The sequence below is a fragment of the Bacillus rossius genome, chromosome 3, assembly GCF_032445375.1.
Source record: "Bacillus rossius redtenbacheri isolate Brsri chromosome 3, Brsri_v3, whole genome shotgun sequence".
Taxonomy (NCBI): domain Eukaryota; kingdom Metazoa; phylum Arthropoda; class Insecta; order Phasmatodea; family Bacillidae; genus Bacillus; species Bacillus rossius.
This window is the reverse complement of record NC_086332.1, coordinates 61,802,464-61,824,577: the sequence shown is the minus strand read 5'-3', so window position 1 is coordinate 61,824,577 and position 22,114 is coordinate 61,802,464. Positions and strand designations below refer to the sequence as shown.

Here is a 22,114-nt window from a genome sequence, read left to right as displayed (position 1 = left end):
TTATTATAGAGTCGAATGCAGTGAAAATAAATAAAAGTTTTTAGAACAAGTCAAGTTTACTGGTTTTGAGAATTACTATGTATGAATTAAACTGAGTATTCATTTATATTATCAATGTTAGCCTTGTCTGACTATAAAGTGATGAGATTTATATCAATTCTACGAGTATACTTTATTGAATGTTTAATCCGACAATGTTAAAATAAATATTGAAAAATTTTAAATTCAAGAAAATTAACCACTGCAATATATTAAAATTGTTTTACCTGATAACTTTTTTCAATTTAGGAAATTTTTGTTGTTTTTTCTAATGAACACGAAAATTCAACTTATAATTACCTATTTAGTGTACTCAGTACAAAACATCTTTAATTTTCGTAAGGACTACGGTTACAGTGGCTACACTAATCATATTACCAACTGTTCCTAAGTGACTAGTGATCAAGTTTGTGCCATATTTGCTGGGTTATATAACTCAAGTAATGTGCATGTGCAGCTACATTCTGTTCCAGAGAAACTGTCTTATTTTATTTTTTGACACGCGCATCAGTGAACATTCAGACTTTTGACAGTCGAATATTTTATGTCATGAATCAAACAAGTGCAGATTAACGCTAATGATGTAGTGTAATTATTTTGTTTTATGAAAATGCAGCTGTAAAATTTCGAATGTTCGCTGTATCGCCTGTCATAATATCTGGACCCGAGTGTGCCGGAGTGTGCCGGAGTGTGCCGCAGTGTCTCGGGGGCGTGTGTGGACCCGCGGGTGTGTGTGTCCTGCCCTGCAGCCCATCTGCCAGTCGCTGAAGATCAGCAACTGCTTCGCGCTCGCCAAGTCGTTCAGCCACGCGGCCATCCTGGGCGACCACGTGTGCAAGGTGCAGTGCGCGTTCGTGTTCCGCGCCCTGCCCAAGGTCATGGACCAGATCGACAACCAGCTGGGCTTCAGCTAGTGGCCCCACGGACCCACCTCGTCCGCAGCGCCTGTCGGCTCGGCCTTCCCCGGCGCGGATCTCCGATCGTCATCCTTGCTGGCGTGTCCTTCAGGAGCCACTGTCATTAAGTGTTGCATGGGAGTCCTCTCCCGCCCTGTGGCACAGCGCTCCAAGACCTCCCGTTTGAACCCGGAAACACAAGAGGTCGTTCCCCAAGTTTTTCTACCTTGGCAAAATAAAAAAATATAGTGGTTCATATTACATGCAACTACCCATCTTGATTGTCATAGCAATCGGGATGCCCTCTTGCGAACAATATAGATGTACTGTACAACATACTGCAGAAAATAATTGAAAAAAAAAATTGGTTTTTACTGTGTACTTCGTGGTTTGTACGAAAACTCTTATAATGGAAATACTGTTCGCTGAAAGCCTCGGTGTTATAGTAACATACACAATAAGCTCCCTCTTTGAAAAAAAAAACAGTCAGTATCATCAACTGAACCAAGTATTCAAAATAATCGACCTTACAGGAATAAAATAAAACTATGTATGATATGGGTTTTTAAATATTATTATTTAACCAACACTGACAGTTAGAGAATACTATTAAGAGAGCATTTTGACAGAAGTTAGAGTGGCCGAGACTGTAAAATGATGTGCCAATGTAGTATTGTTACTTGTGTAAATATTTGTGTGTGTGTGTTTTTATTTAGGTTTAAACTCTTTGAAGTTGATGTGCCCTGAAATTGTGGCTAGAAGAATGTAAAACGAGTAAATGAATCAAATTTTATTGCTGTTGACACTTGTACAAAAATATCTCCCCAAATTTATTTATGTATTATTTTATATACTTAGGAGTTGCAGCAGTCGAGCCTAGATATGTAGTTTGACTAGTCATATAAGTGTTACCTACATTTTTATAACACATTAAGTATAAAGTTTTTATTAGTATATATAGTATAATTAGGACGATTGAATTAGAAATGCTTTATTTAAAAACTAGAAAATTTATATGTAGTGAATTCTATTGTAAAAAAATGAGGTGCAAATAAAAATTATTTTAATAAAATGCGTTTGTGTGTATATGAAACTATTTTCTTGATTTCCAGTTACACAAGTGTAGACAGACAATCAAGAATACTCTGTGCATGGCTGAGAGACTACGTAATTTACGCCGCAGGAAATATAAAGGAAATACTATAATAACTTGTCATAGATTAACATAAGACATTTAAAAACCAGGCTGTTTGAACTCATTCCCCTTCTACCGTGCCGTAAGACCTATATTTAGAACCTGAATGGTTCTTATTGACGTGAAAAATTGTTTAACTTGGGGACAATTTAAGGGTCAGTCTCACCCCATGTTGTTTTTTATTTTAATACTATCGTAATAACTATTATTTAAGTGCTCTTTCTGAAATTATAGCACGATAATTTCTTGCATGTATGGTTCTGTCAGAAACATTTTCAACAGATATTCACTGAATGTTATATAATGATTGTAAAAATGTCATGCAAGTGTTCATTATTATGTTTGCTCGCCTTCTTTACACCCATTATATTATACTTAGTGAATATCACTAATGACAGATCTACGAATGCAAGGGAGGTATCATGTTAAAATTACATAGATAGTTCTTAGATAAGTGTAATGATGAGAAAATAAAACTATCAATATGGTGTAAGAGACCGAGCCTTAAGAAACTTAATTTTGATGTAGTTTTCAAAAAAATTCAGCGCATATTTATGTATATATGTATGTATATAGCGTAGTTTTCCACCATACCCATTTTTAACAATTTTGGTAAACTATTCACTCGGTGAAATATTGCTACTTCAAAGATAAAAATTTGCAGGTAAGCGTTAATACTATGTTTTCTCTACTAGTATATAACTTAAATGTAAAAACTGTCAACCAATAAGCATAATCAATCCAAGAATTGATTGTCAAAGCAAAACAATAATAATTATTGTTATAATAATAATTATGAATTATTAATGAAAACATAAATGCTTCTACTCTGTTGCTCCGTTTTAAATTAAGCATCCTAGTGGTCAAATTGGCAAAGCATAGTCAAACTACTAGCATACAGAACACATAATTCTGACTACAATCAAATGCACTAGCGTAATTACTTATTTTCTAAAATCAGGTAACCTCATTGGTGTAGACCGAATTAAGTTTTACCGTGTTCAATACCAAAACTGAAATTTACAAACAAAAATCCCACCAACATTGCAATATCAATATGCAATGTTCAAATTTAAGTATTAATAATTTCTTTCCTCTAAACTAAACAACTATCTAGCTATATGTATAACATATTTGTTTCCGTAACAGAGTTTTTTTCTAACTTCTGAAATGAATTTGTAGAAATTAATATCATGTAAAATGTATGTGATAAGATATAAAAAAGTCTCATAATTAAAGTAACTGTACGTTATTTGATCGGTTCTTGAGAGGGGGAAGATAGGTATATTTGTGGACATACGTCAGTGCTGGTTACACTGTACGTCAAAAGAAACCTCAATAACAGACATAAAATATGAATATACAACACAGACGAATGTGCAAACGCATAGATAGCAAGCCAAAATCAGTCGATGTAAAAAAATGAAAGAAAATAGACAGCACAGAAAATTCCTGGATGGAATCAGTCGAAAACAAATAAATTTAAAAAAAATTACAGCGTTGATAGATACAGTGGGCTGACGACGACGCTGTATTGTGTTGTCCATACGATCTGGTTTGAATCATCGCTGGGTCCCTTTGTTTATAGCTGTGTTGTACAAAGTTGTTGTTTCGTTTGTATTCATTGTTCTTGTCGCAACTGTCTCGTCGTTGTCACTGTGTCCTCCAGTAGTTAAATTTATTTATTTGTTTTCGACTAATTCCTTCCAGGAATTTTCTATGCTGTCTATATTTATTTAATTTTTTGACACCGGCTGATTTTGGCTTGCTTTCTATGTATTTGCACATTAACCTGTTTCGTCTTTTGTATATGCATCTTCTTTGTCCGTTGTTGAGGTGTCTTATGACATACGATATAACCAGCAATGGCGCATGTCCACAAAATACTTCTAAAATAAAGATCCTGTTATAAACTGGAGATTATTTCTTGAGATGTGATATATAATGTGCCGAAATACGTGCTTTAAGCCAATCAGAAAAAAAAGTTTTATATTTGTCTGAAATGAATGGGCTTAACAACGCGTCGGCATCGAGCTCATTAGAGATGATGAGGAGGAGACGAGAATGGAGCGTCGACGGAATTAACGGATGGAGGGGAAAAGGGAGTGGCCCGAGAAAACCCACTTACTCACGGCAACGTCCGTTGTGTTCCACTTTAAACAAATACAGCATTTACCTTGCCAGGAATTCAACCGGGTTCCCCTTGGTCGGAGACGAGTGATCAGACAACTGAACCACCATGGGTCCTCCATGATTCTATGAAGAACATCGATTATTAAATTCATTAAAAGTCCACTTAAAAGTATCAGTTTTTTTTGCAGCTTCCCTCTAAAGATTAATAAAGTAAATAATAATTTTTTTTAATATTCTCCAGTACAATTGTTTAGCAAAGATTCACGCACGCATGAATATCACCTCAAAAAAATAATTAAAATATTATTTACAGTGTTGGGCAGTTGCTACTTTAGGAAACGATATGTTCTATGGGCAATGTTTTGGCACATTTTTCTGTTGAGGGTAAACAAGTTCCTTACATATATTTTCAAGTGCGTAAATTTTTAACGGCTGAAATACTACCTATACAGCATGGGTAAGACATTTATATGTATATATATATAAAACTACAAATTATAATATATTAGTTTCTCTTAAAAACAATTATGATTAAAGAAAGTAACTGTGGTTCAGACTATTCTCATGCATTGTGATGTTAGGCTAGGTAAAATGTATGTGCATTGGCCTTGGCAATACTCAACTACGGCTAATGTGTAACTCCAGTTGATATCTATTTTACACATTTCTTTGTCACTGGCCATTTTCAGTACGTTCCTGTACTGAGGAACATGTGTTAATTTTCTCTCAATGATTAAAAAAAGTTGCATGTTAATAATTGCAAATGGTACTGAAGTAATGGCTGTTTCCGTGCATCTTAAATATGTCAACCATTTTTGTTGACTTTCCGAAAGGTTGCAAAGATCCTAGAGAATCGCCAATACGGCCTTTCACGAAACCAAGAGTCACTCGGGTACTTGATTGCATCCTCGTTGCCTTTCAAGAGATTTTGGTGCTCACTTTAGTAGAAAATATTTTATTTTATTTTCTTTGTATTGTTTTTGTAAAATATTAAACTTGGACGCGTACAAATTAAATATACTGCTTGGAAAGATTTTGCGGAGAATTTGTAAAGACAAACAAATGACTTTCACGACTAATTTCTTTCTAAGAGCAAAAAATATTGTTTTAGATTCAAGATGCACCAGGATTTCTGACACTTTATTTGGTAATTAATGAAACAGCCGGTGACGCAAGCTAAAATGTCCGCATCACCACATTATTATCTTATCGTAGGAATAAGCGGTGGCCAGATAATTACTTTAGTCACTCCATTTTTCAGAATTATAGATAACTAAATGCAACGTAGGCCTACGACTTCACAAACGAGTTACGATTTTCGGATGGTTGAATATAACGTTACCTTTGAAATGAAAGTATGTTGATGGGTTTTCAGTTACGTATCGCTAAAGTCGTTTTGAACTTAAGGGGGTAGTCACCCAAATTATTTGTGTTCTAAAATTTCGTGTTTTTGCACATGATTTGTAATAAATAGATAATATAACTACACTTAACTGTTTATGTTTTGCTACTAAACAAGTCCTTAACTTACGTTTATTTATGAACTTAAAGGAACATTTTTATATCGTCTTTTTGATTTCGGTAAAACATATATTTTTTTGATTTAATGAATTTTATATACTAAAATTAAAGAGTTTTAGGACAAATGCAACTTAAAAACGGCTAAACTAAAAATGTATACCACATGATTTCATACTTTAATACATGATAGTACTGACATAAAAAGGGCCTTGAGTTCATAAAAACCATAAACAAGGACGTGTTTGGTAGAAAAAATAACTTTTATAAACAACGAAATATGGTTGATATTACGAGTTTATTTAGAATCATGTGGAAAAACACGAAATATTATAAGCCAAATAACTTCAGATAATACCCCTTCAAGCAAATGGAGATAATCTTGAACTGACTGGCACAAGGAATTATTATCACAATTGTTGGGCTTCAGGTCCTGTCGACAGCGAGGTCATTAGAGAACACAACAAACTGTAAGTAGTTTATGGAAACTAGGGAAAGAAAAAAACCATACCCTACAGTAAAAAAAACTATTGAATTTTCTTGGATTGGTTTAGAGAAACCAATGAAAACAGGAGATCGGATGATTTTACAAAAAATTCCTTTGGAAACCAGTTGGCAAGAAATAGTTTTTAATGCCACAAAAATATTTTGTAACTTTGTACAACACATGGCTATTGTTATTTTTGCATGTATGAAATACTTTCTTCGAGATAATACTGAGTATTTCATACGAAGATTGGCGCATTTTTTTATATTTTAACTAATGTTTCAATCAAGCATAACATTTTAATTCCATGGGAAATATAATCGAATATTCATTAATTTGATTTGATCTTGTTTTATTGTGCTATTTAATGAGCGCAGATGATACTGTAAAGCTATTCAGGGAACGGTTTACAAATAACTTTAATTATTATTGGATGTATACTGGCACAAAACAAAGCATAAATGCCCGGGTAAGAATCCAAACCCAGTATTACAGCGAACACTATTTCGTAATGATACAGCTGTTTTCATGTAGATGTACAAATTTACAAATATTTGTAATTTTCAACGAAATTTCTGTTCCAGTTACAAATAAAAGTTACAATCTGGGATGCGAGCTCGAAGTTTTGCCACTACCTCACTTGGCTCCATACGACACCCTTCTACACCCGGCATGTACTGCGGTCTCGGCACTACATATTCATCTAGTATTTCATTGACTTCAGGATGGTTTTAAGGCATACCAAATTTCTAGGAATGGGATAGGATGCTATTAGTACAATATCCCGACAAAGGTTGACCTTCACCTATCTGTTTTTAAAAGGAAATATTTTTTTAGTAATAATAATATACGGACAAACATATCGCGAATAGGTTGCCTGATTAAATTAACTCAATGGTACCTACCCTTAATTAAAATTAATGCAATAAATTCTTTCTCAACTTCTTCACTTATTTTTTCAAGCAAACGAAATAAATTGTGGTTGAGAGTACGAAGCATAAGGAAAAAAGAAAAAGTTGCGTTGTCTATCTTTGTCTGATCCCTACAACAGTATTGTCAGATATACACAGATGAGTTGATACCGAATATTGGCACTATGTGTTTTCTTATTGAAATATGAATCCAAATAAATATAATTTTATTACGAACACGATGGTATTAGGTTTTCTAAGCAAAATCGGTCAAGACTCGCGGTTGTCACAGTTTAAAACAGTGCGTGACAGAGAAACATTGCACGTACTATTCAGTGTGATGGACAAGGACCCAGCGCTGTTCGTGACGTAAGAACTGTAAAAGATAGTGTGTATGCTATTATATTTTTCCGTGTAGACGGCAATATTTTCTCGGTATCGAAGAGCACCTAAGACTTTTTTTTTTTTGTTTTTACTTCACCTGTAGTCGTCGAAGACATAAAACGAAAGCATGAGACTTTTCACTCTGATTTTCTGTTATAAATTAGGCATCTTGATTGTCAATAATACGTTGAGAATACAGCATACTTACTACGAGTGAATATAATCAGCTGTTTTGCATTATTCACTACAAGCAGGTAACCTTATCGGCGTAGACAGGGTAACTAGTTTTAATACCGAACTTGACATTTACAAACACAAGTGCCACCAATAAATACAGTAAAATATTCACTTAAATAAGTTCAAATATTATAAACTTCCATCCCCTAAGCCAAACAAATATCTAGCTACGTCACTAGTTACCCTTGGCAGAGATTTTACTTGAAAAAGTTCTCGTAATGAATTTGTAGAAAACAAAGTATGTGATAATTTCTTAAAATTTACGCCTCACAGTTAAACATCCTTACATCAGTAATTTAAATTATAAAACCATGAGAACAATCTAAGTGTAGGATCAGTAGACCAAGAATTCGCGCTAAGAGCACGATGTATTTGCTCACATCAATTGTAACTGCTTGAATTCGACCTTGTACAAACACGCTGAAAACAAAACAAAGTATGTCAAGTATTACCTACTTCTGATAAAACCTTTTAAAAATACCTTAAAACACACACATGGAAAGTTTCTGCATATATTTATGTAACACCAGTAAATTAAACCAGAAATTATAGTTTAATAATATAATTACCTATATTATAATTTACCTATAATTCAGACTTAAACATGATTGTTTGGATTCAAAATTAAATGGTTTAATACAAGGACAATCTGTTACGTTAATGACTGACGTTAAAAACTTAATAACTGCAATAAAATGGCTTGATTACATGAGCTAACAGTCACGTCACGTAAACCTTGTATGACCACAACAAAAAGTGACATTATACTGTACTTGCGTATAAAACATTTTGGTCATGTAATTGAAGATATTTGTTGTATGTCGTAGAAATCACACAACTTTTTCCAGAAACATAAAAAAAAAAAAATGAACAGATATCCTGTACGCATGAACGTCACTACCCAACTGAGGTAACTGTAACGTATTGCTGTCGCTGCTCTATGTTATAGGAATGTCACAAGATTCTAGCTCGTAAACAGTATAAGATAAGATGTTGAAATTGTTACAAATCAGGCATTGCTTTGACCCAATGTTTACGTTTTGAGTTTTGTTGCAACATTTCTGTAACTTCGAATACACGTGTAAAGGAATCGGTTTTTTGAATTTAATTATAAGGGATATCGATGTTTAAAACTCGTGAACTAGACCAAAATATACATTTTTTTTAGATGGATTCAAACGTCTATACAGATTCGTTAAGATGGCAATTTTAAACTGTTATTGTATTTTTATAACTGGAGAACAGCAACACTTATTTTCATACAATTACATTTTCACGAAATAACTCCTACCAAATGCCAAATATATGAACAGGGGGATATTTTTATTTAAAATATCCTGTAGGTTATTGGCTCAGTTATGGTCTTTCATTTCATTTAATACAGATGGGTGGAAAATGTGAGTACGTATTTATTTACAACCATCGGGAAAATTATACAAATATACAAGGTTTATTTTCTAGTGAATAATAGAACAGTTGATGACAAGTACAACATCAGTTGGTGTTACCAAGCTGGAGAGGAAAAAAATATGGAATGTTTGGACATTTCAAGTTGGTGTACTGATAAGGGGAGTTGGCTTGTATGGAGTCGTAGACAGAACAATCGCAGATTTTATAGTAACGAGACTTTCTTAATGTGTAATGTTGCATAATTGCATACACAACAACGTGAGATGTGCCCTCAGTAAAGGATAAACTCCAGCTGAACTATTTTATGGACTTTACATAGCATGTACCATGTTCCTGTGGCCAGATTTACGTAGGATGTACATGAAGAAGGGTAACAACAAGAATTAAAGAACGCACCAGGGATTACAAATAACAGAACCACATATCGGCCATTCTATCACCAAACCAAGAGAAGACTTCGATATATACGAAGCCATAGCCAACCCAGAAAATCACAGAAAGAGGAAAGTTAAAGAAGTCATAGAAATATTCGAACACTTAACAGAGAATATAGCTACAAACTGAGTAAAACACGGGCAACACTTATGAAAAACAAACTAACTCCAGCAGAAAGCAAGATGAGCGAAGCCACACAGGTTCTTATTCCAAATGACCAACACAGCCAATGATAAGAGGCCCACATGATTGGCCGATACAGAAGCCAATGGCATGAAGGCCCTCACCTGGTTCCATGACATCCTAGCCAATAGGATGAAGCCTCTTGAGATTGTCCGCTTGAAGAAGAACCTTAGCACCGGGGCATCCCACTCCCACTGACGAGCCAGCCTGAGAGTCATGCATCTCTGTAAGGGTATCCTCTCAGCCAGTGGGGCGGCCCCTGAAGCCTGCCAAATTCAAATATGTGCGCTACTGTTCACGCCTGTAACTACACAGGCTTTCGTTTCCAGACATACGTTCCTTAACAAAAATTGCTTGTTTTAGCATTCCCTGTCACCAATTAAATTTAGGCCCCGGATTTTGCGAACATCCTGTAGAGAATTACCACTTTCTAGCTCTCAATTAATTTCTCAACCCTGAAAGTGTTTGATGCAATGCAGAGCGAAAAATTGGTACAATCTACCACTTTGATGTTTTAAACTCGGAAACCATGATAGTTTACTAACAGTTTATGTTGATTCAGATTGGAGAGGGCACTGTAATCACAAATAGTCTATTGCAGGTTTTTGTTTGAGTAAATGTGTAGCATTTTCCTCTACATAAGCAGTATGTGTAGCACTGTGCACAGCAGTTAGTGAAGCTTGTTGGTTGAAAAATCTTTTGAGTGATTTTAATTTTTGTAATGTGTCACCCATAGATATTTTAGAGGATAATCAACAATTAAAATAGCAAATAACACAGAAAATGGTAAATGTCTTAAACACGTAGACATTATCCCTTTATCAAACGCACTTTATTTTCAAATGCCATTAAAACATTATATGTCCAGAATTAATATCAAATATCAGATGAGTTTACTAAGTTTATTAAGTAGTTCTGTCCAGAGAGCAGCTAGAGGCAATACCAAGTATTTTTATTGAGATTGTTGAATGTTGCAATGAAATAAAGTTATTAATTTTTAATTTTTTTAAATTTATTATACCTACTACCAGTAGCATTTGTGCAATATGTGTATCATCTCTATGTATAACTTTTGCTATACTTTTGTGATGATACAGGAGTAAAACATCTGTATGAAGAAACAAGGTGATAATATTACCGATGTATACCCGAAATTATACATATGAAAAATATCCGAGTTAGTATGGATTCATAAGAATGGGTGGTCTACACGGCAGTCACAGCAACTTGGTGCATGCATGTTTCAGAAAACAACAGAGCCCAGAAACCGCCTGACGCATCAAAGTCATCACAGTCCCTGACTGAACCGACGGGGCAAGCGGCGGGACAACTTCCAGAACAACCTGCGCAAGTGGACGTCCCCCCCAGAGATCAGGAGTCTGTGGATTCTTTGCAGCAACAGCCCTCAGCAGGGCCTGTGTTCCCCATAATAGTGATCAACACCATGGACCCTCGCTTCCATAGGCAGCGGCAGTTTAACACGACCCACGACAGGCACTATAGATCGAGGCCTTACCCACCTCAACCGCTCTCCTACGACCGTTCGAGGCCTTATCCACCACCACAAACTGTCACGCAATACAGCCCACGGCCTTACCCACCGCAATATCTCGCCTACGACAGCACAAGATCTAGATCATCGCAACCTGTCACCTTCGTCCTCGATGACTTTGTATTCAACGATATGAGTGTGAGGCGAGCTTTCATCAGGTAAAAATCACATACTCCACTCAAGTCTCTTCTAATGACTAGAATACAGATTATCTCATTAATGAAACCTCAGTTTGTCTTTGAAATGATTTTGTCTTTTTCAGGAAGGGTCTTTGTCAATATCAGTAAACCCATAAACAGTTCAAGGAAGTCCATCATTTCTGTTTCACTAGTTCACACAATCTGGCCTCCTTCAAATAGATAAATGCCCTGACGAGGTCTTTCCCCAACCTGTCTGAAAAGGGCCTGACTTGGATTTCAACACGTTCAAACTAGGAGTCTGACAGAACTATAAAATACCCAATTTTTTGTTATACAATTATAACATCTATGATATATTTTCTTTAACCCTTTATTTTTGGAAATTTACTTAAGTCGATTCAAGTGTTTGTATGTATACATGTATGTTTGATCATACATTAGTGTATATAATTACCTTAACTTACACACAAACTCAATTTGGCTTACATGGAAACCAAAATGCCAACAACATATCTTAAAAATAAATAAGTAATGAAGAAATAATTTAAAGTGACTATGATATTGATAAATTCAGAAAAAATGTGAGACCTACGGTAGATGTGCTGCCTTGTATCACAATATGCTGTGTACATCTTGAAAGTGGTAAAAAACTATCTTCCCAAAATACAGCTTGGCAAAACAGCACGTAGGCCTATATTAAACATAGCTACAACTAAGGTGTAAGTAAAATTATAGTTTAGGCCCTTATATGTCCTTGCCAACAATAAGTTAAATTTAGAGCACGGCTATATTTAAGATAAAATATATAATATTACTTATTTGACATCTGAATGAGAAAAAACTTCACAAGCGATAAATAGAACAATTCTTTTTGTAAAAACAAGTAAGTAAAACATAACAAACAATTATGTAATTTTACCATAGTTTTCATGTTGTTATAAAGTTAGCCAGATAAATTAGAACTTAATTAACCACAGAAGATATATATAATTTAATAATGGTACTTCTAATGACTTTTTAAATCTTGGCATATTTAGTAAGGGTTTACACTGCATTTATTGTCCGCAGGAAAGTTTATTCCATTCTGATGATCCAGCTATTGTTGACATTCGGGATCATCAGCCTCTTCGTGTTTCACGAACCGACGAAGCAATACATACTAAGAAATAGTCATATCTGGTGGATATCAGTCATCGTCATGTTCGCGACCATTTTCGCCATGACCTGCTTCACAAGCGTGCGACGGAACTACCCCACCAACTTTATTTTCCTTTTCATCTTCACAGTGGCAAGCGGCTTCATGCTTGGGTCTGTCGCTGCAACATTCGAAGGAGATGCAGTAAGTTACCTACTCGCATTTCAATGCAGTTTATAATAACATTTTAAGCGTATAACATCTTTGTGATAATAGTGTTTAGACTAGTACTCTCGATTAATTTTTTTCTGGTCATTAAATCTATCTTTCTACTTACTGAGTTGTATTTTAGAGTTCTACCTTAGGTATGGATGAATTTAAGGTTTGTTAGTTTGAATTCTGTATCCTATATAGTCTCATAAGGCAGGGACTTTTAATATTCCATAAAATAAATATATTATGTTTGAACAGAATTGTGGTCAATAATAAAAAAAATGTCATCAAAATTTTTACCAGTGAGTCTGAATATATTGGGGCTCCAAGAGTAAAGCGAGCATCATAACACGTGTTTCCAACTCTAAAATCATTAACTTCATGTCATGTTCGTCAACCATCATATACAGTACATAGTATGACACCAAATACTTCCAATAGGTTCAAGCCGGGTGTGGAGCTGTTCCCTTCGCCATTTCACTCCCCTCCACCGACACTTTTCCCCATGGATAGAATGTATAATTCCACCACAGTCGACCAGTGGCTCGTGAAAAGGAAATGGGGGTTCTTCGGCTCAGAAACTAATGTCTCCCCCCCCCCCCCCAAATAAAATGTCATTTAGTTCAGTGTCAATTACCATCATAAAAAGAAGGGAGAAACCTCTAGCCCTTCAAACCTTACCGATGCAAACTTATAGTAAGAGGAATCGAATTGAGATGCATTCTTGTTACTGCTTTAAGTTTTTTTGTTAGATTTAGAAATATGCCTCACATCAAATTAATGAATTATTGAACCAGGTAAGTAGTAATCATTTTATTTGCAGAAAATGGGGGAGAGGAGAAGGTAAGGGCGTATCAAGAATAATTTTCGGGAGAGTCTATCGCGCAAAGGATGCAGTTGAAAAACATGACCCTAAATAAGTCAGAGATTGGCCTTGGAATATTTACTTTTGGAATCTGAAATGCCAAACTACTTTCATCCAACTTTTGAAGAAAATAAAAGTTTAAAACGTGAATTTAAGTGTTTAAGTAAACATAAATACACACTCCTAAATAAAATTAAATGAATAACATTTGGGCTCGAAAAGGATATTTTTTGGGGGCCATGCTTGAGAGAAGGGAAGTTTTTCTTAGGAAAAACAGTTAAATGAATGAATCAATGTATTAATTATGACTTAAAGTCTTTTAGACATCAATATCATTAGAGACGATGAGATATGACACGATTAGAATGGAGCACCGACGAAATGAGAAAATTGACAACCAGAAAATGCACCAACACAAACACACTTGCACTTGCAAAAATATCTGTGCTTCGCCCAACTGGGAACAGAACCCGGTAGAAGTCAAGTTATCTGACCACTTAAAAACCCGCTCGACTACAAAGGATAAGAGTAGATCTAGTCCTGAGAATGTCAGGGGTTGAGATAGGTAATACATCCGATATTCTTCCCCCCTCCCCACGACTTCGCTCCTGTATTCAACTGGACTATATACCTAATAAAATTTTTTTTGATACCATGATGCAGGCAAGTCCTATTGAGTACTTGTCTATTACAGTATCAAAAACCATTTTGTTTAAATTCAAAAATACTCTATTTCTTTGTAACGCCACAAAATCTCTCATTTTTCCACTGCAAATGTCCAAGGCAGTAAAAATGATCTCATATTAAACGTAGAAACTAGGGATATTGGACATCAGACTAATGACATAATGCAGACAGATTTTGTCTTCTGCGCATGAGACCATCATTGGCTTATTATAAGCTATCGTAACAGTCTAAAATGAGCAGTTTCAAACATCGACACGGGCGTTTATTCATAAATAATACTCCGACAAACACTTGTATTTGTTATAATTGTCGAATGTTAAGTAATATTGACGCTGAATATATTAGAATTCACTAGTAATTAAATATGAAAAACCTACTGCAAAAGTGAAGGTTGGTCACACAACGTGTACTACTGGCAATGCTGTCGTAGGCTGTTCCTGTATTGTGGTGGGCAAATTTATTAAGCACGAATCAAGTCAATCTTACTCCACCTTTAAAATTGTATAGTGTAAGGTAAACATCGATGTTTTGGCAATATGCAACACATATACACGCCTACAATATTAGTACGTGGTCGTCTTGCAGAATTTAATGAATCTGAAACATAAACTTAAGTCACATTTACTGAATGTTGCTGAATTTAATTTCCACAATCAGCGAAAGGGATTTAGTCACTTGTATGATGGAGAATTAACAAAACAGTGCCTAAATTCTTAAAGGTTCCAATATTTTAATAATTTTTGGGAAAATAATTGCCCTCTAAGTTCTCATCAAATTGACAGGCATATACAAACAGGAGGAATAGATGGCAGAAACTATCAAGGTTGCCCCCTGTGAGGCCATAACTTGAAACATTTTTGAAATACAGTGAAATCATACGCTAAGAAGAAGGGTGTATTAAGTGTATTATCAGTGTGCGTCAAGGCTGACTAGTGTTAGTGCGACTGAGAGAATAGTGCGTGTTTGTGTTGAACTCCGTGGCGCAGGTGCTGATGGCAGTGGGGGCGACAGCAGCGGTTTGCTTCGGACTGACCTTATTCGCCTTCCAGACCAAATGGGACTTCACGGTGCTGCGCGGAGCACTGCTGGGTGGCTTGATCATCCTCTTCATATTCGGCATTGTCGTCATGTTCTTCCCTGGAAGGCTCATGATGCTCATCTACTCTTCGCTCGGGGCTTTCTTGTTCAGCCTGTACCTGGTGGCAGACACCCAGATGATCATCGGCGGCAATCACAAGTATTCCTTCTCTCCTGAGGATTACATATTTGCTGTCCTCACACTTTACCTGGACATTGTAAACATTTTCTTAAACATATTAGCGATCGTTGGAATCGCAAGAAGTTGACGTAATAGGGGTTCTACCAAAAATGTTTTTCTTAGTTTGCTTTGTACTTTGAAGTTTTATTTCATTGTATTTGTAATTTGTGTTAGAAACATATCTTGCAATCATCTTAATGAAACACTGTTGTACATTAATTTTTAAATATTCGATAAAATTCTCTTATAGGCAAGTGATACCAATTTATTGTCTAATTACATACAATTATTTGCGATTACCAAAATATATTCCTACCAGAATTATTTTTTTTTTTAAATTTACCTTACAAAAATACTCTAATTTTATACCAGTTCATTAGATAAGAAATAATGTTTGATTAAAATTAGTTTTATAAGCATTTTACTTTATATTTTGTAAAGAGACTGAACTAATTCATCAAGGTAATTTTTAGTCACTGCCACCAAGCCTGTAGTAGTTTAAAATAACAATGTGTGGCTGTGTGGCTGAGATAAATGCATCTAAGTCTATGGTTAACAGATTTACTTGGAGAATATATTAGACGACAATTTAGTCTAACCTTGGAACAGTAGCCTACGTGATTTCTCATAATTATTTCAACCACACATTCAGTATGGATATCAAGAAACGAGTTCGTACATAATTACATCCATATATAAGTACATATATATACATGTACATACATAAACATACATACTTGCATATATGCATACATATGTATAAATACATACATAAATAAATACCAGTATAATTGTTTCGTCGATAAACCTTAGTTGGAATTATAACTTATTAAAATTATTTCTTTAGTGACTAAATAGTATGTAGAGCATAAATAATGAGTGTCAATGCCAAATTTTCGAGTAAACATTACGATAATGATGATTTGGATTAAGTGGTGTGTGGTGGAAACGAGGCCATAGCACCCAAAAAAATAGTATAAATAAAATGCACAACAGAGAAAGAAGTGATAAAAAGGGCACGAAAATAAATATGTGTAACAGGACACTAAAAACCACAAAAATTGTAAAAATTAATAGAATAAATTATAAAAAAAGCTTAAGTTGTAGAAATCATAACAAAAATAAAATATAGTAAAATAACACACAAAATTTACTTCAAATATATTAAATGACCGACTGTTAGTAGAAATTAGTGTAAATCGAACACAAGGTGCACTCCCATTACCTGAAATACGTTGAAGCCAGTTATGAAGTTTAAAAGAATTACGGGCCTAGTCATATCTGAGGTACTCAAGCAATATGTGGCGTACACTCAGTGGAGTGCTCTAGGCCGTGAGTGCTCTAGGCTGGGAGTACCCTAGGCTGGGAGTGCTCTTTTGCTGGGAGTGCCATAGGCTGCGAGAGCCATAAGCTGGGAGTGTTCTAGGCTGGGAGTGCCCTAGGCTGGGAGTGCCCTAGGCTGTGAGTGCTCTAGGCTGGGAGTGCCATAAGCTGGGAGTGCTCTTGGCTGGGAGTGCCCTAGGCTGGGAGTGCCATAAGCTGGGAGTGCCCTAGGCTGGGAGTGCTCTAGGCTGGGAGTGCTCTAGGCTAGGAGTGCCCTAGGCTGGGAGTGCCCTAGGCTGGGAGTGCTCTTGGCTGGGAGTGCCCTAGGCTGGGAGTGCCCTAGGCTGGGAGTGCTCTAGGCTGGGAGTGCCATAAGCTGGGAGTGCTCTAGGCTGGGAGTGCCCTAGGCTGGGAGTGCTCTAGGCTGGGAGTGCCCTAGGCTGGGAGTGCCATAAGCTGGGAGTGCCCTAGGCTGGGAGTGCTCTAGGCTGGGAGTGCTCTAGGCTAGGAGTGCCCTAGGCTGGGAGTGCCCTAGGCTGGGAGTGCTCTTGGCTGGGAGTGCCCTAGGCTGGGAGTGCCATAAGCTGGGAGTGCTCTTGGCTGGGAGTGCCCTAGGCTGGGAGTGCCATAAGCTGGGAGTGCCCTAGGCTGGGAGTGCTCTAGGCTGGGAGTGCTCTAGGCTGGGAGTGCTCTAGGCTAGGAGTGCCCTAGGCTGGGAGTGCCCTAGGCTGGGAGTGCTCTTGGCTGGGAGTGCTCTAGGCTGGGAGTGCTCTAGGCTAGGAGTGCTCTAGGCTAGGAGTGCCCTAGGCTGGGAGTTCTCTTGGCTGGGAGTGCCCTAGGCTGGGAGTGCCATAAGCTGGGAGTGCTCTAGGCTGGGAGTGCCCTAGGCTGGGAGTGCTCTAGGCTGGGAGTGCTCTAGGCTAGGAGTGCCCTAGGCTGGGAGTGCCCTAGGCTGGGAGTGCTCTAGGCTGGGAGTGCCCTAGGCTGGGAGTGCTCTAGGCTGGGAGTGCTCTAGGCTAGGAGTGCCCTAGGCTGGGAGTGCCCTAGGCTGGGAGTGCTCTTGGCTGGGAGTGCCCTAGGCTGGGAGTGCCCTAGGCTGGGAGTGCTCTAGGCTGGGAGTGCCATAAGCTGGGAGTGCTCTAGGCTGGGAGTGCCCTAGGCTGGGAGTGCTCTAGGCTGGGAGTGCCCTAGGCTGGGAGTGCCATAAGCTGGGAGTGCCCTAGGCTGGGAGTGCTCTAGGCTGGGAGTGCTCTAGGCTAGGAGTGCCCTAGGCTGGGAGTGCCCTAGGCTGGGAGTGCTCTTGGCTGGGAGTGCCCTAGGCTGGGAGTGCCATAAGCTGGGAGTGCTCTTGGCTGGGAGTGCCCTAGGCTGGGAGTGCCATAAGCTGGGAGTGCCCTAGGCTGGGAGTGCTCTAGGCTGGGAGTGCTCTAGGCTGGGAGTGCTCTAGGCTAGGAGTGCCCTAGGCTGGGAGTGCCCTAGGCTGGGAGTGCTCTTGGCTGGGAGTGCTCTAGGCTGGGAGTGCTCTAGGCTAGGAGTGCCCTAGGCTGGGAGTGCCCTAGGCTGGGAGTGCTCTTGGCTGGGAGTGCCCTAGGCTGGGAGTGCCATAAGCTGGGAGTGCTCTAGGCTGGGAGTGCCCTAGGCTAGGAGTGCCCTAGGCTGGGAGTGCCCTAGGCTGGGAGTGCTCTAGGCTGGGAGTGCTCTAGGCTAGGAGTGCCCTAGGCTGGGAGTGCCCTAGGCTGGGAGTGCTCTTGGCTGGGAGTGCCCTAGGCTGGGAGTGCCATAAGCTGGGAGTGCTCTTGGCTGGGAGTGCCCTAGGCTGGGAGTGCCATAAGCTGGGAGTGCCCTAGGCTGGGAGTGCTCTAGGCTGGGAGTGCCATAAGCTGGGAGTGCTCTAGGCTGGGAGTGCCCTAGGCTGGGAGTGCTCTAGGCTGGGAGTGCTCTAGGCTAGGAGTGCCCTAGGCTGGGAGTGCTCTTGGCTGGGAGTGCCCTAGGCTGGGAGTGCCATAAGCTGGGAGTGCCCTAGGCTGGGAGTGCTCTAGGCTGGGAGTGCTCTAGGCTAGGAGTGCCCTAGGCTGGGAGTGCTCTTGGCTGGGAGTGCCCTAGGCTGGGAGTGCCATAAGCTGGGAGTGCCCTAGGCTGGGAGTGCTCTAGGCTGGGAGTGCTCTAGTCTAGGAGTGCCCTAGGCTGGGAGTGCTCTTGGCTGGGAGTGCCCTAGGCTGGGAGTGCCATAAGCTGGGAGTGCCCTAGGCTGGGAGTGCTCTAGGCTGGGAGTGCCATAAGCTGGGAGTGCTCTAGGCTGGGAGTGCCCTAGGCTGGGAGTGCTCTAGGCTGGGAGTGCCATAAGCTGGGAGTGCCCTAGGCTGGGAGTGCCCTAGGCTGTGAGTGCTCTAGGCTGGGAGTGCCCTAGGCTCGGAGTGCTCTAGGCTGGGAGTGCTCTAGGCTGGGTGTGCCGGAGGCTGGGTTCTTTGCAAATAAATATCTGCTTTCCCGATTTGGAGCCGGTTCGACACGTCCAGGAAATCGATTCGCCCCCCTTTCTCTCAGCCTCTTACAGCTTTCCCTTCATCAAGGAAGCGCTGATATGGCGAGGAGCTAGATCGAAAGGCTATAAGGGCGTTCATCGAAGCACAACACTTTCGTAGTAAACCCCTAAAGATAAAATACAAAGCTTTAAAACGAGCATAAATTACTGTGGATAAAACTGAATATAAGTGATGTTGCCGAAACAAGTACTCTGTATAAAATCAGGAAACAAACATGTTAAATTGTCATTAGTAAGCCCTGAAATACGAAATCAGGTATGACGGTTTTCGTACATCGATTCTGACTACTGCTTGGTGTTTAAGGAAGTTTAAAGGTACACGCACAGGCATTGTAGCTCTCGGCCATGAAAATTACTGATGTTAATTTGGCGTATGTAAAAAATAACTGTGTTGTGGTTGTGGTGAACAGCTTGACGGACCCTCACATCGTACGATACCAGCAGTTGCTCTCGCTTGTAGTGCAGTGAGGTTTACCATCCTATGCACAGATGCTTACCACAGGGCTAGTTATAGATGCACTTGTTCCAATCCGTACATCATCAACACTATCCCGAGAAGTGTTTCTCTGCATCCCAATTCTGATCACTCAAAATCTTCAGTAGTGAGAGGTCCTTTACATATGATAGTTTTAGTTTTTTCGTGTAGTGAATAATCCACGAAAGAACTTTATAGTGCCTGTCATAGGAAGAATAATATCAGTATCTTTCTAAAAAAAAAAAAAAAACCCGGACTGCATGTGTCTTAGCTGTAGAACAATAGTAACCTTGGTTAGCTTTCCGTTCGTCTAGACTGTATAGACGATGGACAGCCAACTGAAGCTGAAGTCCTGTCACACCCAGGAAAGAGGGATGACAGAAGATGGTAAAGTTTAAAGTTGCCCATGTGCAGCGCATGCTGCACAGGCGGTGGAACAATTGTGTAATCATGCTGTTAATAGCAATAGCAAAAAAGAGCAACACTATACAATTCCGTGTGAAATCTCATTGTCCTTAACAGTTCATATTTATATATTATTATTACAAATACGGAAGTTATGTGAGACATAAAACTGCAAGGGCCTGTATTACCAACTCTGGATAAAAGCCGTGAATAGCTATACACTGTATAAGCTATTCGTTGAATATCTTCGTCCTCGTGTATTACAATCCCCGAATAGTGACCGAATAGCTATTCGCAATTTATCTGATGATTTCGACACCTCTAGTGTATTTTTTTAAGCGTTGGTATTAAAAAACCTGCTAAGATAGTGAAAAATAATGTTGTAGTGTTGCCAGTTTTAGTTATTCCGATGATCTTTTGTTTTCTTTACTTTTCTGCTATCATCTTCACTATATTATTCAATACATATTTGCGCTTTGTGAGGCTAGATATGGCTGAATTAAAAGTAGCAAAATCATCAACCGTTGTAAATATCGCAAAGCTAGTAAAAGCTGATTCCTTGCTGTCAGAGCACAGTTCCTATAAAAGAAAATAGGGTAGTACTTTAAAAACAACACATGCAAAAATGAAAATATTTTATTTTTTTGTTCCAAATCACGTATTTTTTCTTAACCTGCCAGGCAACAAAAAACATTGCTTAACGTATTTTTAAGTAACCTTTTTTTTACATTTACATTACAGTTTAAAATAGAAAAACAATCCTTGTCCTAAATTTGTTTTGCATTACAGATTTGCAGTTCGGATTAGGGCAATATTTTAACCCTAAAGGATTATTTTCGAATGAAGTATAAGGCCGTGTCACAAGTCGACCAAAGAGTACTCTCTCGCCCACTCTTGACGTCACAGAGGGTACTTTCTCCAGTTCCAACTGAGAGTATACAATCCTGAGAGGGGGAGTGGCCAGTGAGAGTGCATACACTCTTGAATTGCGACATGGTCCTAACAAATGGCCAAAAAATAAACACCCCCCCCCCCCAATCACCAAAAAAAAAAAAAGTTGAACACACTAAACAATAAGGAAAATTTTGGTTAGGTTTGATCTATAAATTTTATGACAAAGAAAATTAAAGGTAAATAAACTAATGCATAGTTTACCTATTGGTATTAAACACAATATTGCCATTAGTTTCTTCAAGCAACCGAAGTGCTGAATGTCTGGAGATTCTGAAGGGCATAACAAATTCATCGTCGCTCCGTTATCTGGACGGTATCTAATTGTTTTCGCCATTCTTGTTCTAGCAAGCAAAATCTCCAAAAACTCATCATCAGAATCATTATCAACAATCATCTGTCTCCTTCCAGCCGTATTTGATTTCAGTAGCACAGCTGATCGGCCCGATGCCTTCGAAGTGCTTATTCGCTGAATAAGGGCTTATTGGCTCGTCCGACCACTGAATAATTTATTCAGCGAATAGGTGCCCGAATATCACTATTTAAAGGTCGTAATATGTTCGTGGACACTATTCAAGGAATAAATTTTATTCAGAGCTTTATCCGGAGGTGGTAATACAGGCCCTAAATAAAATTTGGGAGATTTTTCCCGAAAACCTGAAGCACGAAGCTGCTTCTGAATGCCGGATTATCATGTTGTCCCATACATGCCTTCTACAGATCAAAAAAGCAAGCGGGAT

The 22,114-nt window shown here is 38.5% G+C and overlaps 2 protein-coding genes and 1 long non-coding RNA gene across 3 annotated transcripts in view; 2 read left to right on the top strand and 1 right to left on the bottom strand.

The window, feature by feature from the left end:
* The window catches only part of LOC134531301 (uncharacterized), an 80,617-nt gene extending 78,610 nt beyond the window's left edge, over positions 1-2,007 (top strand). Inside the window, exon 27 of the mRNA XM_063366995.1 lies at positions 789-2,007. Coding sequence (XP_063223065.1) covers positions 789-953 — 165 coding nt within the window. The 3' untranslated portion in view covers positions 954-2,007. The remainder of the gene's footprint in view (positions 1-788) is intronic.
* A 2,597-nt stretch (positions 2,008-4,604) lies between these two features.
* LOC134530778 (protein lifeguard 2-like) lies at positions 4,605-16,280 on the top strand. Its single transcript, XM_063365964.1, has 4 exons — positions 4,605-4,720; positions 11,076-11,538; positions 12,589-12,859; positions 15,407-16,280. The coding sequence occupies exons 1-4, from the start codon at positions 4,717-4,719 to the stop codon at positions 15,764-15,766; spliced, it is 1,098 nt and encodes a 365-aa protein (XP_063222034.1). The 5' UTR covers positions 4,605-4,716; the 3' UTR covers positions 15,767-16,280.
* LOC134530779 (uncharacterized) lies at positions 11,877-15,671 on the bottom strand. Its single transcript, XR_010074870.1, has 2 exons — positions 15,454-15,671; positions 11,877-12,836 (listed from the first exon to the last, which is right to left on the bottom strand). It is a non-coding gene; the product is annotated as an uncharacterized LOC134530779 (long non-coding RNA).
* Positions 16,281-22,114: the final 5,834 nt, after the last annotated feature.